The 27,113-nt window shown below is 47.0% G+C and overlaps 5 protein-coding genes and 1 long non-coding RNA gene across 12 annotated transcripts; 1 reads left to right on the forward strand and 5 right to left on the reverse strand.

Moving 5' to 3' along the window:
* Positions 1 to 301: 301 nt before the first annotated feature.
* LOC133169071 (calpain-1 catalytic subunit-like) lies at positions 302 to 20,963 on the forward strand. 5 transcript variants are annotated; one of them, XM_061300961.1, is made up of 24 exons: positions 302 to 382; positions 11,616 to 11,729; positions 14,567 to 14,693; positions 15,946 to 16,205; positions 16,265 to 16,334; positions 16,410 to 16,528; positions 16,969 to 17,102; positions 17,184 to 17,358; positions 17,647 to 17,721; positions 17,792 to 17,877; positions 17,976 to 18,050; positions 18,128 to 18,282; positions 18,486 to 18,661; positions 18,761 to 18,772; positions 18,845 to 19,053; positions 19,139 to 19,181; positions 19,254 to 19,313; positions 19,811 to 19,868; positions 19,953 to 20,014; positions 20,208 to 20,276; positions 20,349 to 20,427; positions 20,528 to 20,644; positions 20,725 to 20,777; positions 20,838 to 20,963. In XM_061300961.1, exons 2-24 carry the CDS (start codon positions 11,622 to 11,624, stop codon positions 20,862 to 20,864), a joined length of 2,349 nt encoding a protein of 782 aa, XP_061156945.1. In that variant the 5' UTR covers positions 302 to 382; positions 11,616 to 11,621; the 3' UTR covers positions 20,865 to 20,963. The 5 variants fall into 5 exon arrangements, with proteins under 5 accessions (XP_061156945.1, XP_061156947.1, XP_061156944.1 ...); XM_061300963.1 differs by having other exon boundaries at positions 304 to 382; positions 14,572 to 14,693; XM_061300960.1 differs by lacking the exon at positions 302 to 382 and having other exon boundaries at positions 11,420 to 11,729.
* Positions 4,326 to 8,251, reverse strand: gnmt (glycine N-methyltransferase). Of its 2 annotated transcripts, none has more exons than XM_061300976.1 (6): positions 7,927 to 8,251; positions 6,060 to 6,187; positions 5,828 to 5,944; positions 5,619 to 5,761; positions 5,357 to 5,478; positions 4,326 to 5,227 (listed from the first exon to the last, which is right to left on the reverse strand). In XM_061300976.1, the coding sequence occupies exons 1-6, from the start codon at positions 8,133 to 8,135 to the stop codon at positions 5,056 to 5,058; spliced, it is 891 nt and encodes a 296-aa protein (XP_061156960.1). In that variant the 5' UTR covers positions 8,136 to 8,251; the 3' UTR covers positions 4,326 to 5,055. The 2 variants fall into 2 exon arrangements, with proteins under 2 accessions (XP_061156960.1, XP_061156961.1); XM_061300977.1 differs by lacking the exon at positions 7,927 to 8,251 and adding an exon at positions 7,545 to 7,579.
* On the reverse strand, positions 8,514 to 11,344 carry LOC133169077 (complement component C1q receptor-like). Its single transcript, XM_061300973.1, has one exon. It carries the CDS (start codon positions 11,204 to 11,206, stop codon positions 10,109 to 10,111), a length of 1,098 nt encoding a protein of 365 aa, XP_061156957.1. The 5' UTR covers positions 11,207 to 11,344; the 3' UTR covers positions 8,514 to 10,108.
* On the reverse strand, positions 11,723 to 13,709 carry LOC133169075 (complement component C1q receptor). The gene has a single exon (XM_061300970.1). The coding sequence runs from the start codon at positions 13,530 to 13,532 to the stop codon at positions 11,856 to 11,858; it is 1,677 nt and encodes a 558-aa protein (XP_061156954.1). The 5' UTR covers positions 13,533 to 13,709; the 3' UTR covers positions 11,723 to 11,855.
* On the reverse strand, positions 16,231 to 16,969 carry LOC133169080 (uncharacterized). Its single transcript, XR_009718362.1, has 2 exons — positions 16,667 to 16,969; positions 16,231 to 16,591 (listed from the first exon to the last, which is right to left on the reverse strand). It is a non-coding gene; the product is annotated as an uncharacterized LOC133169080 (long non-coding RNA).
* On the reverse strand, positions 20,227 to 26,383 carry tpo (thyroid peroxidase). Of its 2 annotated transcripts, none has more exons than XM_061300966.1 (13): positions 26,202 to 26,383; positions 25,432 to 25,516; positions 25,190 to 25,350; positions 24,975 to 25,104; positions 24,531 to 24,660; positions 24,256 to 24,453; positions 23,323 to 23,808; positions 22,982 to 23,240; positions 22,748 to 22,918; positions 22,148 to 22,385; positions 21,855 to 22,063; positions 21,257 to 21,447; positions 20,227 to 20,860 (listed from the first exon to the last, which is right to left on the reverse strand). In XM_061300966.1, the coding sequence occupies exons 1-12, from the start codon at positions 26,275 to 26,277 to the stop codon at positions 21,260 to 21,262; spliced, it is 2,331 nt and encodes a 776-aa protein (XP_061156950.1). In that variant the 5' UTR covers positions 26,278 to 26,383; the 3' UTR covers positions 20,227 to 20,860; positions 21,257 to 21,259. The 2 variants fall into 2 exon arrangements, with proteins under 2 accessions (XP_061156950.1, XP_061156949.1); XM_061300965.1 differs by having other exon boundaries at positions 21,257 to 21,450.
* Between the last annotated feature and the right edge of the window lie 730 nt (positions 26,384 to 27,113).

The raw sequence follows: 27,113 nt of genomic DNA on the forward strand, positions 1-27,113 counted from the left end.
TTCTCAAATAGTGGGGCGGGGGCGCGGTGCTATTCCTGGGGGGGCGCGTGTGACCCTGGGGAACAGGCTTTTTTTTTTGGCAGTACTAGAATAAAGTGTAATTGCGCGTTTACTACAGCAGGGGGCAGTGGCGCTCTCATTGTTACTTCTGTCACGTTTGCGACAGTGCAACATTTTACGACTTCCAAGACAAGTTAGGATAGTCACGGGGGGGGGGGGGGCGCGAATAGTTTTCTTCTTGCTAGGGGGGGGCGTAACAGAAAATAATTGAGAAGCACTGCGCTAAACCATTGTGAAACATATTTTACATGGTGTCTGTCTGTGGGAGCGTGCGTGTGGCGCTAAAGCTCTGGTGTGAACATGTTGACAGCTGTGACGTAAGGTGAGGATCTCGTCTATTGGTGAGACTTTTTTGCCGCATGGCTCTTTGCATCCTGCCTCCTCCCTCCATCTTTTGCTGCTCCCACTTCAGATCTCCATTTCTTTGTCTCCCACGTCGCTGCGCTATTCAAGTATTCTTCGAGCGACCTGCAATAACATTAGGAGCGCAAATGTGGCCAAAAAACAAGTGACTCTGCATCACTCTGAATTGATCATTGGTGAATAACTGCTGCTCTATTGGACTTGACTCTGTCACCATTTTGGAATGGCCTATCTGTAGTATATGATCAAATCAAGCGGTCATATCAATGAATGGGCCAGTTCAAATTGTTAAAATGCAAAACAATGAGTTTTTCACGATGTACGTAGTCACATCGGCCTTGCTCAGATGTTAAGGTGGACAAATTGGACGGAGGCCGTGAAAGGAAAGGAAGACAAACCACTCGTGTGTGTCTGTGCATGGGGAAGAACACCCTATAGCCTCTTGCCAGATAAAACACACACGCACATGAAGACATGGCCCAGTAAGTGGTGAGGAAAGGAGCGCTGTCATTTGTCAACAAAGAACTTTGGCAGATCGCTGTTGCCATGGGAACTGTCTGTTGCTGAGGACTGCTTTTGCATCACAAGGTCCTCAAATGGGGGGCTCTAAAGTGTGTTGTTCACTGTCTCTGACCCCTCAGCAATGATTTAACTGGGCCTCCTTGCTTGCAAAATCATTCATGTTGCAAGAAATAGGGGCAGTCAAATAACACTTGGCCGTCCGTCCGTCCGTCCGTCCGTCCGTCCGTCCATCCATCCATCTATCCGCTGCATTGAAAATATGACATACTCTCCCGCCATCCAAATAATGACTTGGCTCAGTCAGGCGGAGTTGTGGAATGGAAAATCCCATAAGAGCAGCAGCTGTTGAGTGTTTGGTGTGACCAACAATTTTATGATAATGACGGTAAATGCTTACAGACTATAAACTTGGCCTCAGAAGGGATTTCTCATAGTCTGCAAACTATATGAAGAAAGTGCGGTGTTTTGTAACCTCCCCCAAACACTGCACATTGCTCTATGATGGATACACCTGAGGCTCTGTTTTTGTACAAATCCTGCACGGCGTGCCATGTAACAGACAGATGTAACAGTCAGACCTGGTGTTGGTGATTTTCTTGTGGAGAGGAAAGCCTTCGCCGCTGCGGGCGTGAGCAAAGCCAACTTGAATCAAGGCCAGTCGAAGCAACTTGTCATCGCCTTTGTATTACTAACCTATGTCATGGGTATCTGCTACATGAGCTGCTAGTAGTGTGTTTGTTCTACAACTACAAAGATCCACAAGTCCTGCTTGACCAGTGCCACAATGGTCAGTGGGATAAATAGCAAGCCAATATAAGCCCGCTTGGCCTCCTTGAGTTATTGCACCATTTGCTCGCCCGCCTGCCTCATGTTTTTGCTTGCAGGATCCTTAAGAACGGCATTGTTCGAAAGCTACTCAATACATGCTTTTCTGAGACTTCCAAAGGAAATATTTGCATGTCCAATACATTCTCCATTCTGACGGTCTTCTCAAAGCACTTGAAAATCAATCTGCAGTGTATGAAGCTCTCTCTTTCTGTTTTTGTTTGAGTTGGCCCAAGCCAAGGATGTGCTGTGAAAGCAAGCCTTGCCAGTAAAACCAGCGTTTGAAAACCACTTTGAAAGCAAAGTAGCCACATCTGGCAAACATTTCAGACATCTGCTTTGTGTATTAGCTCACTGCGCGAGTACAAAAAAAATGCTCTGACGGGATTCCTCAGCAAGACACTCCAGGGAAAAAAGGCTTGGAGGAGTTGGGATTATAGCTACCTGTCCTAGGAGCTCTTTGATTTATTACCCACACATCGTTTGGCAAGTAGCGTCAAAGTATGGATAGGGAGATTGGGGTCAAAGGTTATGGTGCACTTGGAATAGACAAAAGAAATACAAATCTTGAAAGCCCAAATAAACGTGTATTAAATGTATTCAAAATACTCGTGCGAAAAGTTGTTGTCAAATTTCGGAAGATGCTGGGATTTGTTTCAGGGGTTGGCTTGAAGAAACAAAAGTGCGTGCGCCGATTCCAGCCATTGAGCTTATTTGTTATGCTATACCGCCCTCTTGTGTCTAACCTTTGTTCTGCATGTTTGTTTGTTTGTTTTCCCCCGACCGAGCCCGGTGAATAAACGAAACGTTATATGGCAGTAAATATAATAGAGTGAGTCTCGGAAGGAGAGCTTCACACATGATTACTTCTACAAATCTAACTGAACAGTTGAAAACAATAGACCATACAATGAAATGTCATTTCATGTCTTACAATCTTTTAAGAAGCTGCATTTAAGAAAGTTGTCAACTATTCTTTCGACTAGAAATGCTTTGATTTCATGGATTTCAAGAGGCATCTCACAACTTTGAACAGAAGACTCTTGTGAAATGTTCTCTCCACTTAATCCAGTGCTTCTCAAATAGTGGGGCAAAACAAACAATCCATGGTCTTCAGATTCCACGCTGTCGCCATCTCCTGGTCAGCTAGTGAAATGCTTTTGCTGTTTTTTTTTCCTCTCAATTAAAACAAATCAATCAGCCAGTTGGTTTTCTTTATTTAATCTCTGATATCAGACAAAACCAAATTGTGAATCAGTCACCTAGGCCAGTGCTTCTCAAATAGTGGGGCGCGCCCCCCTTGGGGGGCGCGGTGCTATTCCTGGGGGGGGCGCGTGTGACCCTGGGGAACAGGCTTTTTTTTTGGCAGTACTAGAATAAAGTGTAATTGCGCGTTTACTACAGCAGGGGGCAGTGGCGCTCTCATTGTTACTTCTGTCACGTTTGCAACAGTGCAACATTTTACGACTTACAAGACAAGTTAGGATAGTCACGGTGGGGAGGGGGGGCGGCGAATAGTTTTCTTCTTGCTAGGGGGGGGCGTAACAGAAAATAATTGAGAAGCACTGGGTTAAATAAAGGTTAACCTAAAAAAAAAAAAAAAAAAAAAAAAAAAAAAAAAAAGTGAACCCTGAACTTTGAACCCGCGGTGACCCCGCGGTGACCCCGCGGTGACCCCGTGGTGACCCCGTGGTGACCCCTGGGTGACCTTTGAACCCTGAACTTTCAACTCTAGTTAAAAATCGAAAATGTGCACATGACCCCGTGAACTTTGAACCGACCTTTGACCCCTGGGTGAACTTTGAACCGACCTTTGACCCCTGGGTGAACTTTGAACCGTAAACTTTGACCTTTGACCCCTAACAAATTATGTTTTTTTTGTGTTTTTTTTAAACCGGCATAGCAGAACGATCCATGGTCTTCAGATGCCGCGCTGTCGCCATCTCCTGGTCAGTTAGTGAAATGCTTTTGCTGATGTTTTTTTTTCTCTCAATTAAAACAAATCAATTAGCCAGTTGGTTTTCTTTATTTAATATCTATTATCAGACAAAACCAAATTGTGAATCAGTCACCTAGGCTATAGCAGAACAAACAATCCATGGTCTTCAGATGCCACGCTGTCGCCATCTCCTGGTCAGCTAGTGAAATGCTTTTGCTGTTTTTTTTCCCTCTCAATTAAAACAAATCAATCAGCCAGTTGGCTTTCTTTATTTAATATCTGATATCAGACAAAACCAAATTGTGAATCAGTCACCTAGGCTATAGCAGAACAAACAATCCATGGTCTTCAGATGCCACGCTGTTGCCATCTCCTGGTCAGCTAGTGAAATGCTTTTGCTGTTTTTTTTTCCCCTCTCAATTAAAACAAATCAATCAGCCAGTTGGTTTTCTATATTTAATCTCTGATATCAGACAAAACCAAATTGTGAATCAGTCACCTAGGCTATAGCAGAACAAACAATCCATGGTCTTCAGATGCCACGCTGTCGCCATCTCCTGGTCAGCTAGTGAAATGCTTTTGCTGTTTTTTTTTCCTCTCAATTAAAACAAATCAATCAGCCAGTTGGTTTTCTTTATTTAATCTCTGATATCAGACAAAACCAAATTGTGAATCAGTCACCTAGGCCAGTGCTTCTCAAATAGTGGGGCGCGCCCCCCAAGGGGCCCCCTTCTTGCTAGGGGGGGGGCGTAACAGAAAATAATTGAGAAGCACTGACTTAATCCAATGCATTTCAAGACGTACGTACACCGATTTAGCCACCCGTTGCGAGACAAACGGCAGGGGGCCCTTTCATTTTGCACCCACATAAGCAAAAAAGCAAAAGAATGTCAACGCGTTTCAATGAATGTGCAAAGTGGCAATCAAGGAAAAGACAAAGTGGAAAAATGGTTGGTTGTCAGCATGTTTTTACGGCTCATATGGATCGAGGAGGCAGCAGGCACATCCATCACAAGCGGCTCTATTTTCTTGTTTGTTATCAAATTGAAGGCTCTCCAAAGTTTTTCTTGTTGATCTGACGCCAAAACAACTGTGCAAGATTGCAACTCCAAATGCAAAGTTGAAATGCTTTTTTGCCCATTATCTGTGTTTGAAGACCAACGTGTTAAAAGAAGAAAGAAATCACCCCTGAAACATTAGCATAAGATTGACATGACCCGCAAGATCTTTTTGGATGGTAAGGGTTCCTTATGAAGCTTGTCAGAAAGTCAGATCAAATTGGTGGCAATTGAAATTTCAGATTGAACATGATTGGGTGGATCAACGTGGATTCACATTTGAGTTGCCTATGCAGTCTTCTTGCAAACATGGATGAAGTAGCACGGCGCCTGACTTTGACCCGGGACGTACGCCATGAAGTCTCCGTAGACGTTGTGCTCCAGTTTGCCGTTGAAAGCTTCTTGCAGCAGCGCTTTGAAGTTCTCCAGGCGGTGAGGGTAGTAGGAGAGACGGAATTTACTGCACACATTTGAACATTTCTTCATCAGGGGAGCGACACTGGCACGGCCGAGTGAGCGAGCGAGCGAGCGAGCGAGCGAGCAGTGGAAACATGACTTTCAGTTTGTTGTGTCAGTACTTTGCACCTACCTGACCTCGGGCAGCTCCTGAGGGCTGGCCTGTGGAACTTGGATGGTGTAGTCCAGAGTGATCATGTGGGGCTTATTATTCACCCACAGCACAGAAGTTGAAATGTCCTGAGTGAGATCGCTCTGCAAGACAAAACAAACAAACAAACAAACAAACAAACAATTGCTCAGTGCAACTAGACTTGCAAAGGCACTTGTAGTGCATCATTGACCAGCCAATGGTTCCATTGTAATTTGCGAGTGCGCAGCGTTCCCCTTCATACCTTATAGTAAACATTTTTGCCTTGCGGTGCTCGCCCAGTCTCCAGGATGTAGTCATAGTTGCGGTGGTCAATGATGAGGATTCCGCCTGGTTTGACCATGCTTGCGATGTTCTGAAGAGCCAACTTTTGGTCACTTTGGTCCCCTAAGAGCAACGCAACAGAATGCATTTCAGCACTCGGGGTGCACTACGCTCAAACTTATATTGTACCTTTAAAATCCGGTAAGTGGGCGAAGGAGTTGCCAAGGCATATAACCGCGTCGAAACCATTTCTTCCTGGGTTCTGGACGTCTTGCGGGAGCGTCAACCAGTTGGCTTCTTCGATCACTGCCAAGCCCCCAAGAATACAATCATGTTCATTATTCTATGTGCATGCTACATAAACACACGTATTCACAAATACATATATACGTATACTATCCACAAGATCCAAATATCTCACCCCATTGGTCAAACGCTGCTTCTTTTCTTCTCTCCCATCTGGCCTTCAGCGCATACTTGAGCATTTTGTCACTGGCATCCACACTCACCATATTGAAGCCCTCCTCCACCAACATAATGGAGTCCACTCTAGAAAAGAAATACATGCACATGTTATTATAATGCATGCACTTCAACAAGTTGTTTTAGTTGTCAAGTGGTTTTGTCAACTGAAATGTTTCATCATCTCATCCTGCTTTGTGTGGCAATGTTATGAGCACATCATCCTTGAACTGCTTTGACAGGTTTATACCTGTTTGCCTGCCTGCCTGCCTGCCTGCCTGCCTTTACATGGATGGTCATTGCCAGCCAGGCGGAAGTCCATTCTATCCTAGTTACAAATGATTCCAAACTAGCTCCATCTAATAAGCCAAGGCTCAAAAGGCATTCAAAAAGGGATCGTGATCACAGACATACATACTGGACTGGACTGTTAACACTCAGGCCCTATACAAGAAGGGCCAAAGTAGACTCCACCTGCTGCGCAGACTGAGGTCCTTCGGAGTGAGGGACGGCCTCCTGAGGACCTTCTATGACTCTGTGGTGGCGTCCGCCATTTTTTATGGGGTGGTCTGCTGGAGCAGCGGCATCACTGCAGCGGAGAGGAAGAGGCTGGACAAGGTGGTGAAGAAAGCCGGCGCTGTCCTGGGCTGCAGTCTGGACCAGGTGGAGGTGGTGGGGGAGAGGAGGATGGTGGCTAAGCTGTCCTCCATCATGGACAATGTCTTCCACCCCCTTCATGAGACTGTCAGAGCCCTGGAGAGCTCCATCAGCGACCGGCTTCGTCACCCACGATGCACCACCGAGAGGCATCGCAGGTCCTTCCTCCCTGCTGCCATCAGACTGTACAACCAGGCCGACCATCGTAGCTAACGGACAAAATAACGTGCAATAACCATATGTGCAATCACACTATGTGCAATATCTGTCTACCTCACACTCTTTTACCTGCTTTCTTTGCACTTTTTTGCACTATTTTTTTATCTAATATTTTTTTTATCTCCACTGTATATTGCCAGTATTTTGTATACACTGTCCATATTTTTTTTAATTATATATACCTTCTACTTCTTAAAATCTTTACCCCCTTCCCCGCATGCGTGTGTGTGTGTATATGTTAAGTGTACTGCTGCAAACACAGGAGTTTCCCCATTGAGGGAATAATAAAGGATTATCTTATCTTATCTTATCTTAATGTGAAACAGTTTTCCAATGAAGGCTTGAGGTTGTTGGACCATTTTGAGGCAAACATGTCCTCAAAAGCCACCATTGGTTGGCCAGATTGGGTAAGACGCAGTGGACCACGACCTGAAAATGCAATCATTAACAGCAACTAAGGGAGCAACTGGGGGAATGTACTGTCAAAACAAGGCAAACAAATGACATCATCGATTTCATGTTCCCAGCGCTTCACTAGAAACCCTATTGATCCGAGCCCTTAACATACTTTCTGCAGCAATCCTGCATTGCTTGCGTAGTTATGACAGCATTCCACTCTGATCATGTTGACGCGGCCCCACACAGCAGCCATGCAACAGATGGGGAAGGAGGGAGGGAGGGAGGGAGGGAGGGAGGGAGTTCAATGCCTGCCTGCCTGCCTGCCGGTGGCGCAACACTGCACTTTGCCATCCTATGCACTTTCACATCCTCATGCGAGAGGAAAGGAAAGAAAGCAGCAAAGTGTCTCTTCTTTGTGCACTTTCACATCCTCACGCGAGAGAAAAGGAACGAAAGCAGCAACGTGTTTCATCTTTGCACATGGCTGATTTCATGGCATTTGGAAGCAACGTTTTAGGATTGGCGTGCCACCTTGGTTCGACATGAATTACCCCGTTCCGCAGGCAACATCCAGCACTCTCCGGACGCCGTGTTTTCTGAGCAGTGCCACCACCCAGCTTTTGTACTCCTGCGTCCTGCTTTGCGTGTTGCCGATGTAGTGCTGCCAGACTTTCGCTGCTTTGCCATCTGCATACTGATCGGGAAGCCCTTCGGCGGCCACGCCGAGCGAGCGGGTCCGAAACACACCGTCGACCGACATGCTTGCTGCCCTCGTTGCTTTGTGTCAGTGTTTTCTCAGTTGAAGCTCAAAGCGGCCGACTTCGATCGGTCGGCTAGCTGTCAACGTGGATTCCGGACACATGCTAACCTAGGTTTCGGTTGTTATTATTTATATGAGCAACATAGGGGCGAACAAACTTTAAGCCAATCAAACGCTGCTGTGGGTGGACGCCTACTTTGTGATTGGCCAACGACAGGTGCGTCACGTCCGGATTTTGGGTCTAGTTAATCGACAATTTTGACGCGCAGGAAAATCTTGTCGAATTTTGCCCTAAACATGTTCGATGATTGAATTTATTTCGAATGACTCATGTTTTTCTTTTATCTCAAAGTCTTTCTCTGACCCATACGACAACAGTTTGTGTTTTTACAAAAATGTAGTGTTATCTTTATTGCCTTTAAAACAAAAATGTGGGCACATCAATTGATGATTGCATCATGCACAAGTAGGCAAATGAAGACATAAAAATACATTTAATCTGTATGGTTATAATCTATTTTACTTCGTGTTGTATAATCTCCACGTTTATATGCACAGTATGGGATGTAGTGCAGATATGCTCTTTTCTTGTACATTTCAAATGGTCAATAAAGTTGAGAAAAAGTCAAATCAAACATGATCGTTTGGCCTGCTACCCTTTATGTCTACGCATGGACCAATGTATGCATGCCTGTCTGTCTGTGTGTCTGTCTGTCTGTCTGTCGGTGTCTGTGTCGGTGTCTGTGTCTGTCTGTGTCTGTCTGTGTCTGTCTGTGTCTGTCTGTGCATGTCTGTCTGTCCATGTCTGTCTGTCTGTCTGTCTGTCTGTCTGTCTGTCTGTCGGTGTCGGTGTCTGTCGGTGTCTGTGTCTGTCTGTGTCTGTGTCTGTCGGTGTCTGTGTCTGTCGGTGTCTGTCTGTGCATGTCTGTCTGTCTGTCTGTCGGTGTCTGTGTCCGTGTCTGTCTGTGCATGCATGTCTGTGCATGTATGTCTGTGCATGTATGTATGTGCATTGTAAAGAGCAAGGGTTTACAGTTTCCCTGGGTTCTAGTTTGTCTTTATTTGGAGACTTCTTCTCCACTGATCTGTGGCCTTGAGGTATCACGTATGCTGGTCGTGAAGTTGGTCATTGATTACAAGCTGGGGTTAGTGTTCAAATATGCTCTTATCTGGTTTAGGTAACTGGAAAAAAGCAGTTCTGGGTGCTGTTCAAAGTTTTCTCGACGTTTTAGTACGTAGAACAAATCACACAGGCTTTCTGGGTCATCTGCCAGACATTTGGGCCTTTTCTTGGTAATTGTTCAAATGTTTGCGGTCACCCAGACAATTGAGTGTTTTCCATGACCATGAACATAATTGCACGAGGGTTTTCTAATCATCCATTAGCCTCCTAACACAATTGCAACGGGGAATTAGGTGTGGTGTCTGCAAATGGGCCTTTCTACACCTATGGAGATATTGCATTCAAAAACATTTATCACATTGTCAGTGTACTCCTGATTAGTTGAATATTACCCTCATTGAAAAAAAAAAATATATACTGATTTTATTTGAAAAATACGGATATTTGTAAGTGACCCCAAACCGTTGAAGGGTAATGGACATTTTTAACCTTTAAATAGAACTATCTGAAACAATACATCCATATTTAATGGCGTGTTCATATTCATGATATTTACACAACGTGCAGACAGTAGAGAGTCCTTAACCTTCCTAACTTTTGAGTTCGAATTTGTCGAAAACAACAGTAAATGGCTTAAATGCAGAGACAAATGTCACCACACCCACTGTGTGTGAGACAATCATTGGGTCTTGACCTTTTTTTTTTTTTAGATGGTGCTCTATGAGAGACAGATAGACAGTGACATCCAGTGGCGGCTGGTGGAGCTTTCTCTATATACAGTCCATTCATTTTCTCTACTCATCAAGGAGAAATGTGACTCTTTTTTTCAATGTCATCGGTTCAAGCCTCACTAAGGGCCACTCGGGTTGAGATTCTGCCGCTCTCTGTGCTTGAGGCGCTTCATCACGTAAAATCTTCCCACACAAATAAAGGCCACCACGGCCAAAGCAGCAAAAATCCACAGCCAAGTAAAGGTGGCAGCGGAAAGAGTGGAAGCTTTCGTCGTGTCGTTGTCAGGCTTGACGTAACCTCTGACAGAGGGAGTGGTGATAAGGACAGGCTCATGGACTGCTTTGACACATTTCACCTGATGTCTTAGTACGTAACCTTCTTTGCAGGCACAGACAAAACTTCCAAACGTGTTTTGACACTCGTGCTCACATTCGTTCATCGAGCACTCGTCGATGTCCTCGCACAATTGATCGCTTAGGACAAAGCCGTCGGGACAGAAGCAAACACCGCCAGAGTTTTTCTCACAGACGGCCGGGCACGTCTCCTCGGCGCAGTGGACTCGACAGCGCCTGCCGTCCGTCCTGTCCGCTGCGTATCCGCCGAAACAAGAGCATTTGAAGCCGTCTTTTACCGGAGTGCACACATGCTCGCACGGAGCGCCCGAGCAGCCCTTGGAACTGGGAAAAAAGGTCCCGTCGGATAATTCTTGTGCCGGGCACGCGTCTTGGTGGGAGGTCCTGCACAGGAATCCGTCCATTCGATGTGAGCACGGCCACTCTCGGAGCTTTCTCTCTCTCGAAAGTGAGACGCAGCTCGGAGAGCAGACTCGAACGCTATCTTTCCAGGCGATGGAAGAGAGAACCCGCCGCTCGCTGTGCCCTTTGCCAGAGGTCCACTCGTAGCCTCTCATACGATGAGAGAGGTTGCTGCAGGCGTCGCCGGGCAGATGAAGTCCAAGCCAGAAGTTGCCAGCAAGTTCTTGCGCCGCCATATCGAGCAATTGTTTCTCTTCTGCTGACTGAAGTGTCATTAGCACTCCTTTGTTGGCTTGACATCTTTCCTGGGCCGTTGTGAAATCCACTTGGTCTCGGTGGATTAGCAAGCACTCGCTCCCGACGCAGAGAGGTCGACAGGTGGCGGCACGCCGCGTACCAAAGATGGAGGACCAGCAAAGAAGAGACAATGTCACAAGCACCTGGAGATTCAAGCGGGCCATGTTGCTGCGCCGTCGTTCATCTTCAAATGCTGCCGCAGAGCGGAGTAAGAGCTCTGCAGGCGAGCGACTGTGGAGCGGAAGGAAAGCCAAGGCAGGAAGGAAATGAGATAAAGAGATAAAGTTTTTCCAACGTCAAGCGCAGGGGCCCGAACACACATACACGTGCGTGCGTGCGTGCGTGCGTGCGTGCGTGCGTGCGTGCAGAACCAAATCAACTCTTCTCGTCTCCCCTTTAGATTGCACAAAAAGACATACGCTGGTTGCTGCCAATACTACTAACACCACGTTTGTATATGTGTCGTGTTTCCCGGTATTTTCTTTCAGTAGCCTCCTCTCACATTCCACATAGCCAATTGCGTGCTTAAACATGCCAAAGGGACTCAGCTTCCTTCTTTCTTTCTTTGTACAGTATGTGATGTGGGATTGGTTGCCAACCAGTCCAGGATGTGCACCACCTCAACTGGGGCATGCATGCCAGTCACAGCTCATGAAATTGAGAAGAAGGAAAAAAGAAAAAAAGCAGGTGAGACAAGGGTTGCATGCGTGGGTGGTGTTTACAATTGAAAAGCAAGAATGACTTGGACATAAATTACATAAATACACTTGAAATGACACCGTACACACAATTAGGGCAATCTTCTTCATCGGGTCAAAGGTCATCCGTCAAGATGGATTCATAGAGCTTTTCTAGGCGTGGATCAAAACCAGAGGAAACCCAACAATAAGTGTCCGTGGCGCTTTTCTTGGCTTCCTTTCTGGAGCGGCGACATCGCACGATGGCGACGGCTAACGTCACCGTGACCACGAGCAACAAAGGAACGAGCGAGCCGAGCGCACAGACCAGCACTCTGGAGTTGAGCGGCACGGCGCCGGCAAACAGCGAAGCGTTGCTGGGGGCGACCAAGGGCAAATCGGTGGTAGCCGGCGCTCCCGTGGCCTCCTCTGCCGCCGCCGGCGATGCAAAGTCACCGGCTGGCGTTTCCTGGCCCACCTCGAGGGTTACATTGCTCGCATCCGGGGTGCAAGTCACGGTGGTCCCAGCGCCGTGCGCTAAGTGAAAGCCCTCCGGGCACACGCAGACAAAACTTCCTTCGGTATTCACGCATCGGAAGGGATAGCAGCGCTCAGTAGCACATTCGTCCACGTCCACGCAGGAATAGGCGTCCTCTGACAGAGCCCAGCCGTCTTTGCAGTAGCAAGAGAAGGACCCGGCTGTGTTCAAACAGCCATGGGTGCATTTGGACCGCAGGCATTCGTCCACATCGCGACAGTCGCCGTCCATCATTTGGAAGCCGCGGTGACACGCGCAGGTGTAAGCGCCCGCCGTGTTGATACACGCCGCGTGGCCGCCGCACGGCAATTGGGAGCGCTGGCACTCGTCCACGTCAGAACAGTTGCGCCCGTTGGCTGCCAATTGGAAGCCTTGGGGACACGTGCAGAAGGCTCGCCGCTCTCTCACCACGCACCGGTACTCGCAAGCGTCCGCCACGCCGCACACGTCCGGGATTCGACACGAGAGTCCGTCGTCCTCAAGGACGTAGCCCTGATGACAGTGGCACGTGAGCCCATCCGACAACACCTGCCGGCGGCACACGTGTTGGCATCCGCCGTTGTCCTCGTCGCATTTTCCACCTTCCGTCGGGCAAAAGGGACCCGGCGCCGTCCACTGATAGTTCTCGTCGCTCCGGACGCAAACGGAATAGTGCTGGCGTCGGTCACCGCACGTGACCTCGGCGTACGTTCCGAGCGGCAAGGATTTCATCTCGTTTTGGACGGGCTCCTCGGAGAAAGGCGGCGTGTAGGAAATGTGTCCGGAGCCCGACAGATGCAAAGGGCCGCACATTCCTTGGAAGTAAAACTTACACACGGGCGACGCCGAAGCTTTGCAAGTTCCGGCGCTCCATTTGGGCTGCTGGTGGGCATTGTAAGCGACCCTTACGCAGCGCTCCGTGCAAGTGTCCACGGGTTCTTGATTCCAGTTGGAGTAGTGCGAATCCTGGTCCCCGGACAGCCACTTGAAGCCTCGGAGCGGTGCGTCAGCTAAGACGCAGTCCCCTCTGTGCAGCTTTAAGCCGATCCAAAAGGCTTGCGTCTCGTCCTTGCCGACGGGCGAGAGGAGAGCGTTGAGGATGGCTTCTTCTTCTTTGTCTCTTACGGTCATCAGGTAGCCTCCGTTGTGGAAGCAGCTCTGACTGGCCTTGTCAAAGCTCACCTTCTCCGCACGGACGGTGTAGCAGGCGTCGGACGTGCACATGCTTTGCTCTTGGACTCCGTCCAATCCTTCCAAAGTGGGGATGAGAAAAAGTAAGAGCCAGATCAGTGGCATGGTTGCGCTTCACAAGAATTGAAATGTGAGCAACATGCGGCCGGCCGGCCGCCTCGTTTGCTTTGGCGTCGGTGGGTCCCGGCGTATCCTGTTTGGGACAACTGAAGACGGAAACAATGTTCAAGGGCTCTTTCTTTCCTTCATTCTTTCTCCCGAGCCCACAAGTTCCGTTTTGAGCTGGGAAACAATGGGCCACTGGGCCGTGTTGTGACTGGATCTCCAGATGCCTCCGGCCCCTGCGGACTCGCGGCTTCTAGGCCGACTCCCTTAATTGTATCGAGTTACAATACGTGAACACGCAGAGGTCACGTGACCTCAGAGAGGCTGTGACATGACAATTGGAAAGTGGGGATGGATGGATGGATGGATGGATGGATGGATGGATGGATGGATGGATGGATGGATGGATGGATGGATGGATGGATGGATGGATGGATGGATGGATGCATGGATGGATGGATGGATGGATGGATGGATGGATGGATGCGAGGGGGGGGTGGAGTCCTTTCACCACTGCACATGATCTTTTGGCTGTTTTATGGACTCTAGCACTTGTTTTGAAAACGCAAACAACTTTGAGACTACAATTACACTACAATGCTGATGATTTATGAATTCCGACGAAAAATGGGTTTTTCACAATTTGGCCATTTCCACTTTCCAGGAACATTTTCAACAAAACACACCTTTGATGGATTTATTTCCTTGAAGGGTTTTCAAGCCGCTGCTAAAGTTTCAAATTGCTTTGACTTGGCCTTGCGTCCTGCAATCTTTCGACTGGAGGAGCCCTCCAATGAAATAGCTCACAATACTCAAATAATGAGCTCCAATGTATTCGTGCTGCTTGGAATTGTTGCTTTGATGGCATGAAAAAAATATGACTGCTGGGCCCAGCACTTTTGAATGTCATTGGCCCCCTTCAACCTATGCAGACATGACTACAGTCAAGGTTCCGTTTGTGTTTGACTGGATGGAGTTGAGAATGTATTTGGTCGACAGAATGCATTGCTGATGCTGGTTCTGCTTCTGACCAGCGCAGCAAAACAGTTCCTGTGTTTGTTTGGACGCAGCGGATGAGCAACTACAATGGCAGGAATTCCACTTGCACCCACCCTAAGCCTACAGCCACGACTTCAGCTTTTCCAGCAAGATGGTTTGAAAGTACGTATATCATTCGGTGTCAAATAGGCAGCGAGGAGGCTTGCCAGCTCTATTTGAGAAACTCTTTGGAAATGCCGATCCAATAAGAATGGAACGTGCAACGGCTTCACATTGGCACTCTCTATTCCTTTTGCTCCCCCCTGATCCCTCCCTAAGTTTGTCGCAGTTGTTGGACTTTCAGCGTGTCCTCAACAGAGGTCGCCAGAGTGGCTCAATGGCAGACGCATCATTTGTCCCAGCATTGTCCCTTCTTTAACCCCACTTACATACTGTACGGTGCAGCAAAAGACTATGTGAAGGTCCATTTGGACTCCTGTTGAATGCGTATACAAATTGTAGTGGTCCTTCCGTACTTGTAGCGTTTGTGTTGAAACACCAAAGTATTGCGAAACCTCGAACATGCCTGGGCAGTTGGAAGATTTGCAACAACATGCAACAACATTTGTTCTGAATGGCAAACTATGTAGGTGGCGCTTCAGAGATGATTAGCATATTGGTTGCCGTCTAGCCTCAGGGATGTGCTGCTGCTATTATATAAGACAAAAAGAGCTGGCCTTCTCACGCATGCTTCGCTGAGCCACCTGGAAACACCAACATACACATCCTCTACTTCCTGGTGAGTTAACACTGGCCTTTTAGGATCAGATTTTTGCTCTACATTTCAACTTGAATATTAACATGGGCTTGCTTTCAAGAAATGAGCAGCACCCCCATTATTATTATTTGACAGAATGGAAACTTGAATGTAATCTGTCGCTACAAATGCTGAGGCGCTGAAGAAAACAAATATTTGAGTTCCTGCCAAAGATGCAGCAGGGGAACCTTGAGAGTGAAGTTGCAGAAAAATCGAAATGAATTCCCACTCGAGGTGTGGCACTGATTTCATGATTGGCTGCCAAGCATCCGTCCTTAAAATTCATCTGGACGGGCAGGCTGGCTGCGCCTCTGAACAGGATGAACCGGTTTGATTCATGTTTGCGAGGAGATGCCCTCTTTGATTTCCAACCCAAGCAATCTCCTTGTGTTGACATTCTATTTAGAAGTCGTTACCTTGGATAAAACACATTAACGTGAAGAAAACTACTGAACAAGGGACGTATTGCAAGCAAGCGAGCGAGCGAGCGAGCAAGCAAGCAAGCAAGCAAGCAAGCAAGCAAGCAAGCAAGCAAGCAAGCAAGCAAGCAACGTGTAAATATGGTGCCAACAAATAGAGATAAAGATTTTGGCCTTTTCAACCGCTGTTCCTCTACAGTGCAGACTGGGGTCAGCAGCGAAATGCTTTCTCCGGGCGTGTGTATGAGCATCATCAATGCACGGCATGCAGGAGATGCTTACGGGACCGTCAGCAACCCCGAGGTGCTCTTCAAGCAAGACTACCGTCGATTGAAAGCGTACTGCGTCAGCCGGCAACTACGCTACATCGACGACATGTTCCCCCCAGACGCGCGATCCCTCGGCCAGGCTGCGCTGAGTCCTTCGGACCTCAATGCAGTGCAATGGCACAGACCGGGAGTAGGTTTGGTTTTTCCAACGTCAAACTCATACGCATCCTAAACTATGGTCTCTTTCAGAAACTGGTTCCCAATCCATCTTTTGTTGTCGATGGCATCTCCAGGTTTGACTTTGGTCAAGGCATGGTTGGTAAGAAAATGAAAGTGCATCATTCAAGAGCTTGTTACACGATGCTGAGCACTCACTTCAAATGTCTCGTGTCAGGAAATTGCTGGTTCCTTGCATCTCTTGGTGCACTGACATTCAAGCCAGCTGTCTTTCAGCACGTTGTTCCTCTTGAGCAAAACTTTGTCGAGGACTACTGCGGACTCTTTCATTTCCGGGTAAATGACGTTGCAATTCACATGGACATTTTTCTGACATGCTGGCGTAGAGTGCACCTCTAGCTGGAATCAGAATCCACAGCAATACTGCTTTAGCCAGAAGAAGAAGAAGAAGAAAACAAAACAGTAGTTACTTACCTTGACTTCTTGTCGCAGAGGCCGATGTATCCTTACGTTGCTGCTCAAACCTTTGTAACCTTGAAACATCATAAGAGCAAAAATACAATACACTGTGATGAATACATAGCATTGCTGCAATGCACGTAGACAGTCCAAGTATTAGTAGTATGTATGTACGTGTGTATGTGTGGAAGCATGTATGAGTGTATGTATGTGTGTGTGTGTGTGTGTGTGTGTGTGTGCGTGTGTGTATGTGTATGCATGTATGCATGTATGTACGTATGTATGTATGTGTGACTTCATCTCTCCCACCATTTCAGTTCTGGAGATTTGGCAGGTGGGTTGACGTGGTCATCGATGACAAGCTCCCAACGATCAATGGCAAACTGCTTTTTGTGAGATCCAAAGACCCGACAGAATTTTGGCCCGCTTTGTTGGAGAAAGCTTATGCAAAGTATGCAATCATTTGTATGTATGGAATGGGATCCATTTGCTCATTTCTATCATCATCATACTTGCAACATACTTGCGCCAGGGTTTGCGGTTCCTATTCCGACATGAGTGCCGGAACAACCGACGAGGCGTTGGTGGACTTCACGGGCGGCGTTCACATTTGTATCAATCTGTCAGATCCTCCCCAAGACCTTTGGGAGCTTATGTGCAGAGCCGGACAATCCGTGTCGCTGATGGGATGCGGCACTCCTCAAGGGGTAAGCGCAACCGCCAGCGCCACCCTCGAGCCATTCCATTGGCTTGAGCCCATTTGCTTGAGGGCTTTGCGGGCCCCAAGCATCCTTGGAGGCACCACTGGGGAGACAGACGACGGCTCTTGCAATTTCAAGGGAAAGGGACAAATTGGCATTGAGTCTTTGTAACTCAGCTGAACTCCGGATTCTCTTTCAAGATCCTACATGTCACTTTCCTTCATGCTGTGAGAACATCCAAGAAAAGCTTCATGACAGATTAGTAGCTCAAAAGATGCTTGTTGTGACTTGTAGGAGACAGCAGCCAACACTGTTTTGCCAAATGGATTGGTTCAAGGCCACGCCTACACGGTCACCGGGGTCAGACAGGTGAACTCTTAAAAAGTTGCAATGGAGGAACATTGGACTTTTTGCTTTACACCTTTGCGTTTTGGAACAGGTGATGAGTGGAGGCCAAGCGGTCAATTTGGTGCGATTGTTAAACCCCTGGGGCAGGGGCGAGTGGAACGGCGACTGGAGCGATGGGTACGTTACGTCTGATGCTTTTCAAAGGGCAAATCCAACTGGAATCGAGTAGACGGGAATCTCTTCTTTCTTGCATGAAATGATGCCAATGCGGCCAGGTCACCTTTGTGGCAAACGGTGAGCCCGCAAGAACGATCCCTGTCTCTTTCCGTGGTTGACAACGGGGAATTTTGGTAAGCGACCTACTTCAAATGATTTCTACTGCTGATACTCAGGAGGGATCGTAAGCAAACGCTGATTCCCACAACAGGATGAGCCTGCGAGACTTTTGTCGATTTTATTGCGATCTCGACATCTGCTGCATGTGTCCCGACTTCCTTGATGGAAACTCGCACTGCCATTGGAGGACGTCCTTCTACGAGGGCAGATGGCTTGCTGGGAAAACAGCTGGAGGATGCATGAATGGTACTTGAGCAATATCTGCCACGCCACTAAAAGCAACTTTGGGGCCGCTTTTATCCAATCTCCAATCAAGAGAGATTAGTACGGAATTGCTGCGATGATGCGGCTCAACAGTTTGTCCACGACGACACGACGAACGTCAGCAAACAGGCTATTGGAGTAATGGACAAATTGTTTGTTTGTTTGTTTGTTTGTGTCCATGACAGAGCAGAGCTTCTGGACTAATCCGCAGTATCGAGTCAGCATTGAGCAAGTTCACAGTGGCACTCAATGTGCTCCCAAACAAGGGGAAAGAAATATGCTGGTGTCACTCATGCAAATGCCGGACAAAAGAAACAGAGCCTTGGTCAAGAATCTCCACATTGGATTCTCCGTATTTCAGGTCCGTCATTTTGAATACTAGCAACTGTCATTCTTCAAATCTGGGATATGAGAGAGAGCATCTCTTTTTTTGTCCCCGACATGAACCAATGGTCATCAGGTCCCGAAAGAAGTGAGTATCCTTCCATCAGTGTCATCCATCTTATGTTGCAACAGCAATTGACTCTCAGTGTGCGAATCCCAGTTGACGGCCCAGAGGGGAAGTTTTCCGGCAGCTTTCTTCAGCAGAAACAAACCGGTGGTGCAGACTAAACGCTTCACCAACGCTCGTGAGGTGATGGAACTGGTGGAATTGGCGCCAGGGGAATACCTGATTGTGCCGTCAACTTTCAAGCCCAACGACACTGCCTCCTTCATCCTGACCATCCTCTCCAAGGCCGAGGCTCATATCCAGTAAGTTCACCCGAAACCACGTATGTACGTACGTACTATGTGCACTCCTGACTTTGACCTTGACAAAAGGATACTATCTCCACAGCGAGACTTCTGGCGCTCATGGATATAAAGACGTCGTCGAAGAGGTTGCCTTTGGCTTATTTGATGCCATTGAAACGAAGAAGTTGCATTTTGAACACTACCTTCCTGTTTTGTAGAACCTAAATGCTGCCGCCGCCGATGACGGGAGAATCCTGTTCCAGCAACTATTCGGCCAGGTACTTGTTGCATCTTGAACTGGCAAATGTGGATGACACCTTATTGTCAATATGTAGTTCAGCAGAAAAAGTCTGCTCATGCACTTTTCAGGTGCAGCCATCGGGAACTCACGGCCCCATTCAAAAAAAAAAAAAAAAAAAAAAAAAGTCTTTTGGCATTGCTCAGCTGAATGTTGAAGCGGTTGCTTCCACTTGCTTGCACACTTTTGTTTTACATGTCAACATCTATTCTCTATTCGCTGCTCTTCAAGCATGGGCGGTGGCTCGTCACCAGAGGCGACGCCCTCCTTCCCACACGTTGAAAGGGACTGGGATTAAATGAGGATTTGGACATGACAAAACATCTCAAAAGCACACATGATAGAACATGCACGAGCTGAATAAATTCACGCACGCACGCACGCACGCACGCTTCCCCCCCCTCCCCTCCCCTGCCCCGACATCCAAGCTCAGCATCAAAGGTGCACGTGCATTCTCTTTGTCTTATTTGATTTCAGTATGACCAAGTGGATGCCGAACTGCTTCAGAAGCTCCTCAACGATAGTGTTTTGAAAGGTAAGGCTGGGACAAATGAAATTTGTCATACATTGAATAAAAGTAATTCCCTTATCTCTATGCTGTTTGTTTTTTTCTTCATAGGAGACTTGAAAAGTGGAGGCTTCAGTCTTGACGCATGCCGCAGCATGGTCGTTTTGATGAGCGTATCCTTTGTGGTTATTTTCATAGTAAACGACTAATTTAGCGTCGTAAGTCTCGACAGATTGCCATTTGAGCTTCTGTCCTGGGCGTCATTGCATGGAAAATGCATCCAAAGTATTCAGTCGATACCAAAAAGACGTTATCATAGTTTTGAAACTTGTGTCAGGCAGCCTTACATCTAATGTTGATTTGAAGACAACTAGCAACGGCAAACTGAATGCTGGGGAACTTTATAGTTTGTGGAAGAAGGTGGCCAAGTACAAGGTATAGAAAGGCATTTGTAAACATGAAGCAATTGACAGTTTGGCTTGAGCTCGACTCCATGGCTTTCTCCAGGATCTTTTCCGACGTATTGATGTGTCATCAAATGGCGGCGTTACACTGAGTGAGCTGAAGAATGCTGCCATTAATTTAGGTATTCTGTGGGCCCACCTGACGGCCATAGAAGTCACAAACGGGAGCGTTGACATTCCTCCGATGTGTGTGTGTGTGTGTGTGTGTGTGTGTGTGTTCAGGAATAAGGGTCAGTGATAACATGCTCAAAGTGTTGACTTTGCGCTATGGGACTTCCTCTGGACATATAACCATGGAGAACTTCATCACTCTTGCTCTTCGTCTTGTTTCTATGAAAAGTGGGTGCATTGGGATATGACACAAGATGCGCATACATACTTTGTCATGACCAATTGCTTTTTATCTTTGTCCACACTAGAAATCTTCAATCGTTTTTCTGATGGAACGACCATGACACTTCCGGAATCTGAGGTATGAAACATCACCCGAGAGGCTGTTTCCACGCACTTTGACAATGCATTTCTTTTCCAGTGGATGCAAATTTCCATGTGTACCTGAAGAAGGAAGATAAATGAGGAGGAGGAGGAGGAGAAGAAGAAAAGCATGCTTCATTGGGCCTCATTCACTCATAAATGACTGTTGGGCATTTACGCAAAATCCCGGTGTAGCAGCAGCCTTATTTTCTTTGCACCACCGACAACACGTTAGATAAGGAAGCCAAATTGGCGGGGGAAAAAAGGCAATTGTTGACCAATATCACCCCAGAACCTTCACAACTTCTTTCCCAATCTTTTTCCTGTCATCGGAAAGCTTGCTAAAGATAGAACCCGCTCGTCATGATCCTTAAGTCATTCTTAATGTAGAGAAGAACATGCACAAATGTTGCAAAAAATAACTTGATCGAAGGCGGCCACTTGAACGTATTTCGCCATCCGATATTCATCACTTACGTTTCACAAAATATCTTGACAATGTGGAAGTTTGTCGCTCCACTGATCTCCTTCACAAGCAATCAAGGCATCGCCGCCGGTTAATTGAAAGCCATGGTAACAAGAGTACAGGGCTACCAATTTGCCAGCTAGCTTGAGCAGGACGTAATCGCCATTGTCGATCTGTCCCGGAGAGCCGCAGCGCTTTAAATCTGCTTGGTTGGATGGATGGATGATGATACATTTGCAGGTTAATGCATAGGAACATGAACAACATTACAATTTCAACTCCAAAAGACATTTGACATTACTACATTGACACAAATAGTTTTGCAAGCTAAATAGAAAAAGTGCTGGCTGAGGCAGACCAAGTCCATTGCATTGTCCATTCCTGCAGTCAAGTCATACTTCAAATAGTCCTTTGAAAATGCTAATGAGCAAAGTGGAATGAAAGAGCAGACAACTGAAATTCTGCTCGGCTGCTTCTTATTCTCATGACAAGTCCAACATGGTGACGCACGGACGGGAGGAATCCAAAAAGTACTAAGCAGGATGGTCAAGGGTGTTGTTGCACTGCAGTCAGGCGCTCTTTTGAATAGTCCATGCTAATATGGCTTACCTTGACTTTTCTCCTCTCTCCACGCCTCCCAATCCATTGGTGGCAAAGTGTCACACGAGACGTAACCCGAGGGGTACTTTCCCAATACGAAGGCATCCGGTGGGACCTCTGTGATGTCACTGTTGTCACAGATGATCTTAGACAGTGAAACTTTGACAAGTTCCTTCCTCTGCGCTTGGCTGAAAGTCTCCTCTGCTTCCCACCAAAATCTTGGAAGGGAAAAAAGAAAAGGAAAAGATAGCTGGTGTCAATATGTGACAAAGCAAAAGTGGTCCAGCAGAGTCGTCGGCAACCTGTCGCCGTCACGAAGCGCTTTCATCTGTTTTGCAATCAGGCAGGCAAATAGAGGACCGGTTCTTGAGCCGGGCAGAAAGGTCTCAAGCAGTCCCCCCAGCCATACGTCAATGTTGTCAGGGTGCTTGTACACTTGAAGTATCCTCTCCGCAACACTGGCGTCACTCACAACCTGCTTCAAGTCTTCCAGCGTCCTTATGCGCTCCAGTCCGCAAAAATCTCTCCAGTCGTTGTATCCTGGAAAGCAAAGGGAGCTTTGATTTGAAGCTTGTAATGTCTCTCTCTGATCTCCCTCCCGATTTGTGCCAATCCTGATGCATCTGGAGAAGGATGAGTTTCAATGGGCGCTACCTACCTACCTACCTATCTATTTGCTTGTAGATCGTACTGTTGTTTGTCATGTTGTTGAGCACTCGCTCGAGAGTGACCGTATTTGCAGATTGAGAATCAAAGCATACCATGGCGTAGATTTGGTCTTTCCGAGTACGGGACTGTGATCAACGGTCACTCCGATAAGGCAATAGAACGATATTTTGGAGTTCGTGGACAGAAGCATTTGTCCACCTGCAAAGGTCACACACTGAGGCAAACAAACAGACCTGGCAGACCGTGATCTCGCCCTCTCTGCAGGTTCAGTGAAGCCAGGTCCATGTCTTGCGGAACAGCTAAAACAATCAGCCTCTCGGTCAGCTCATCCGCCAACAATTTGCTCGGAAGGATGCTGGCCGCTTCCTCTCCGACCGCACCTCGAAGGATTGGCTCGATTCCGCCTAAGAAAAACAACGTTGGCTCCAAGCAACGTCACTGTGACGGCTTGCAACAAGAGCTCGTACCTTCTTCGATGATCCTCCATGGACTGAAGAAGGTATCGTGCAGCTTTAAACTGGGGAAGAATTCATGTTCCTGGTAGCTCTGGTTGAGTCTCCTGACGACCGGGGAGATGGTGGCGTGACCGAAGCGGAACGCCGCCGTGGCAAAAACATTGGAGGCGGACGGATCCACGGTTGGATCGTATCCTCCATACGGTCCAATGTAATTGTCAAAAAACTCTTGACCAATTATTTTGGGGACATAATCCCTCATGGTTATTATCTTAGAAAAGAGCAGAAAATCACAGACATATTTATGAATTGATCCAAAATATACGGAGCTGAAACCATTGAGCAGCACACACCTGGTGCAGCGCCCCGATAATCTTGCGCGTTTCTTGATAGAGGCTCTCCGCATTCCAGTGAGCATTGAGCTGCCGAAGCGTCTCGGCTATTCCATTGTGTTGCCTCAGCCACAGGACGTGCAGAGCGATCAGAGGCAGGCCCTCGTTGACTCGACCGTCTCCAGCGCGGAAACATGCCGCCTTTTGCCGCCCGCCGAGGCAGACGGATTGCAGGGATTCTTCAAAAGGTAAGTAGGCTCTTCCTTTGGGGTCCCCAAAGTGCTCGTTGACAGTCAGTTTGCCGTTAAAGCCGCCAAGGTCTCGCAGAAACCTGTTCACTTTGGGACTGGAGCCGTACACGACCGAAGCGTCGATGAAGGAGGTGATGGAATTCATCTGCTGTCGCTGCAAGGCTTGCGACACGTCGGGCCCCAACCCGTTGAAGCAGGCTGCTAAAGAGCGATTGAAAGGCATGCAGCTTTGTCCCTTCGGGGCCTGCTCGTGTAGCTGCAGGGGGAAAAAAAAGCAAAATCAATCACATCGTGCATTCCTATCATTGCAAGTCGGACAAGTGACAAGTCGGTGGTAGCGATGAGCAATTCCCCCTTGGAACTCGTTTGCATTGAAGACCAGCATTTGGGTTGAAAGGCAATTTCAAAGTCATCAGAATTTGCTCCCAGAGTTGCTGTTTGCCTGGCCTGACCATGACTGTCCTGGCAAATGCCACATACGTACTGTAGTAGTTGTGTTTGCTTTTCCTTGGCAAAGTGTTGGAGCCCTCGCTTTTCATCAGCAAATCCTTTCAACAAATGTGACTTGCTTGTACGTATGTCATTGAATTGCCTTTCAATGACTCAATAAGCCGTTCAGATTCCCATATTGGATTTGAAGGCAGACAGGGTGAAGGTGTTGTGCGTGCTTTGGAAAGGAAATAAATGCGCTCTTTCACTTGACCTGGATGGGAAAGCAGGGATGCACATTTTGACAAGAGTTCAGGCAGTCGTCGTCGTCGCCAGGCTTCCCGGCGGGGCTTTGAGGGGTCATCGTTATGTCGTGGTCAATGTACTGGCCCCACTCCACAAGCATATGCGAGTAGGTATCATCTTTGCATTTGACAGAGCTCCCCATGATCTTTTTGCTCACTTCCTTTGGCTGTGGAAACGGAACATGAAATACATACCATGTGCCTAGTTGATGGATAACCGAGCTGAATATTCTTCAAGCATTACCGTGGGAAGCTCAAATCCACGATAGAGCCTTCCCGCGTTCCAACCTTTGGGTTGTCGCACTCCATCTTCATATTGTGCTGGAAGCCACCTTATCAAAGGAATGTTGGCTGCGCCCCAGAAATGATTGTACCTGGCATAAGAATAAAAAACAAACAAAAAAACATGAAGCCATTCAAACGTCGTGATCAATAGTCAGACCTCCCTCCCTCAAGCGTTCAGTAACGTTGGAAAGTCGCAGTTGAAAAGGACCAGACTCATCATGGGTTAACTAGCTTTTGGAGTCATATAAAGAGAATTTTAAAATCATCCCAAATTTCGGAAGAAAAAAAAACCTAATTAGGCAGTGTGAACGCACAGGAATCATTCGAGCGCCTCCGATTGGACAATATAAGACTGCCGCTGCCAACAAAGTCACATGATTATTCCTCATGATAAGTAGAGTACCTGTTGTTGCACACGCCATTTACGGTACGATACTTGCTGAGGTAACTGTGTTGGCAGATAGCTGGATGCGCTGGAGGCGGACATCCTGACAGCTCTGCCAGAAGCTCCACATGCTCCCACGAAAGCAAACCTAACACATTCCATTCATTTGTCAGAGGGAAAAACAATCAATAGCATGAAGATTCGACATTATTGACGATTAAAAGTGAGCCCACCTGTTTCTCCGATATCCCTTTTGTACCTCTGCTTGCATTTTTGGTCAAGGACTTGCAGAGTTGAGTGGAAAAGCTCGGCAGCACGTCCTATCTCCAGGGTCTCTGGCTCAGCTTGGTGCCCAAACGTAAAGCCGCCGAGGAAAGGCGCACGTGAACTCCGTCTATGCGCACAAATGGAAAGAAGGAAAGAAAACAAAACTTTGGGCAGCCCTGTTTCCAACGTCATTTTGCTCCGTGGTTACCTTTGTCTGGATTGAAAAGCTTCTTCAACAAGCCTTTGTAGACCTTCTTGATATGACGACACGATCAAGTTGGTTATGGATGTCGCTGTAGGGTACGTGACAAAACGTTCTTATCGGAATATCATTGTTTTCTCTTGAATGAAGTTGTTGTGAAGAAATCAAAGTTTCCATTCATTACAAAGCCCATGAATTCCCAAATGAAATGGGGAGTGAAAAATGAAATGCAAACAGGCCAGCCAATGTCACATCCAGCAAGGATGGGGTCAAGTTCACCACCACGTGCAACAACACGTGCATGAGCAATTAGTCCAACAACAGCACGTGGCAGAGGAAATGGATCGCATGCATATTTTAGACGGCACATACATTTGCAGCAGTTGAATTGTCGGAGAAATGAACCAAATATGTACATAGTACTTTTCAATTTCTTGATGCCAATCACTAGTATCGGATTCATCACGCAGCAAAATAGAAAAGGGAAGAAAAAGTATTTCATTCAAAAGTATCCGTCAGGAGGTGTGAAAACATCAAACATCATGAATGCATATGTGAGATTTAAGGAAATTTCGTTCACTTGCGTATCCGTTCCCAAAAAACACCAGCGCAGATTGCCATGTGCTGAACAAACAAGAAACAATCCTAAAATGTGCAGCTGGTGATCATTTACAGTCTCATCAGCATTTAGCTAGCTCCCAAAATTCATTCCAACAAATATGCAAGATATAAATGTGTACTTTATATTTAAAAAGAAAAATAAATAAATCTCTTACTGTTGAGGAAATTGGCTTCATCCATTGAGCTGATTGAGGAAAGAACGCATAAATATAACATTGCATAACGAGCCATTCTATGTGAGCTCAAGTCAAGAAGAAAACCTCCTGATGCTCTTAATCTTATGCTTGTGTGGCTCCATCAGTGGTCACAGCTTAACCCGTTAACCCGCCACACTAGAGTGGCTCCGAGATTGCATTCTTGATTTGTCAGCTGTTGGAGGGAGGGAGGGAGGGATGGATGGATGGATGGATGCATGGATGGATGCGCACATTTGAACCTATTTGGAAATGCTGAAACTTTTCGAGGACACCAGAACAAAGAAAAAGCTCTTCAAGAAAATCTTTTGTAGTCTTTATATTTGGTTGACGGCTCTTTTTCCTTCCATAAGACTCATTCATTCATTCATTGAGCATTTCGATGTGAGGGCTAGAAAGCTTAGAAAGATTTGCAATTATTGGTTGGTATCTTATCGTCTACGAGACCTACTTAAGAAGTGATGAGAATATGCTGCGTGCGCTCGGGTTGCAGATATCCATGCCATGACCTAACGGTGTCAAAAATGACATTGTGTTGCTTTTAAACTTGCAGCGAAATATGTGCATTGCCTTTTGTGCGTGTGCGTCACACAAGTCCTTGAAGTGGCTACATGTTATTGCAACTTGTGCAGTGAGCATTCAGTCAGGCGTCAGGCGTCAAGCATCAGGCGTCAAGCGTGAGCGTCATGGCCTGTGGACTGCTGAGCATCGTAGTCCTTGAAATTCACTCTTGACTCTGTGCTGATGCAACTTCATCAAGCCGTTTAGTCAGTCTTTAAATGACTTCTCCCTTTTCTAGCGCAAGTGAAGCCCAACCAGAGGTAACAAAAAAAAAAAAAGGATTGAGGAATATATACTGTACGTAAAAAGCGC

Source organism: Syngnathus typhle, linkage group LG16 (genome assembly GCF_033458585.1).
Source record: "Syngnathus typhle isolate RoL2023-S1 ecotype Sweden linkage group LG16, RoL_Styp_1.0, whole genome shotgun sequence".
Taxonomy (NCBI): domain Eukaryota; kingdom Metazoa; phylum Chordata; class Actinopteri; order Syngnathiformes; family Syngnathidae; genus Syngnathus; species Syngnathus typhle.

Coding starts and splice junctions, on each gene's coding strand:
- LOC133169071 (XM_061300960.1), top strand. CDS start 11,574: ATGCCAAAGGGACTCAGCTTCCTTCTTTCTTTCTTTGTACAGTATGTG. Junction 18,051..18,127: donor GTTGACAACGGGGAATTTTG/GTAAGCGACCTA, acceptor TTCCCACAACAG/GATGAGCCTGCGAGACTTTT. Junction 20,277..20,348: donor AGAAGGTGGCCAAGTACAAG/GTATAGAAAGGC, acceptor GGCTTTCTCCAG/GATCTTTTCCGACGTATTGA.
- LOC133169075 (XM_061300970.1), bottom strand. CDS start 13,532: ATGCCACTGATCTGGCTCTTACTTTTTCTCATCCCCACTTTGGAAGGA.
- tpo (XM_061300965.1), bottom strand. CDS start 26,277: ATGGCTCGTTATGCAATGTTATATTTATGCGTTCTTTCCTCAATCAGC. Junction 23,809..24,255: donor ATCCCTGCTTTCCCATCCAG/GTCAAGTGAAAG, acceptor TTCCCCCTGCAG/CTACACGAGCAGGCCCCGAA. Junction 22,919..22,981: donor ATGGAGGATCATCGAAGAAG/GTACGAGCTCTT, acceptor TGTTTTTCTTAG/GCGGAATCGAGCCAATCCTT.
- gnmt (XM_061300976.1), bottom strand. CDS start 8,135: ATGTCGGTCGACGGTGTGTTTCGGACCCGCTCGCTCGGCGTGGCCGCC. Junction 5,762..5,827: donor CCACTTACCGGATTTTAAAG/GTACAATATAAG, acceptor CGTTGCTCTTAG/GGGACCAAAGTGACCAAAAG. Junction 5,228..5,356: donor CAGGAGCTGCCCGAGGTCAG/GTAGGTGCAAAG, acceptor AAATGTGTGCAG/TAAATTCCGTCTCTCCTACT.
- LOC133169077 (XM_061300973.1), bottom strand. CDS start 11,206: ATGGCCCGCTTGAATCTCCAGGTGCTTGTGACATTGTCTCTTCTTTGC.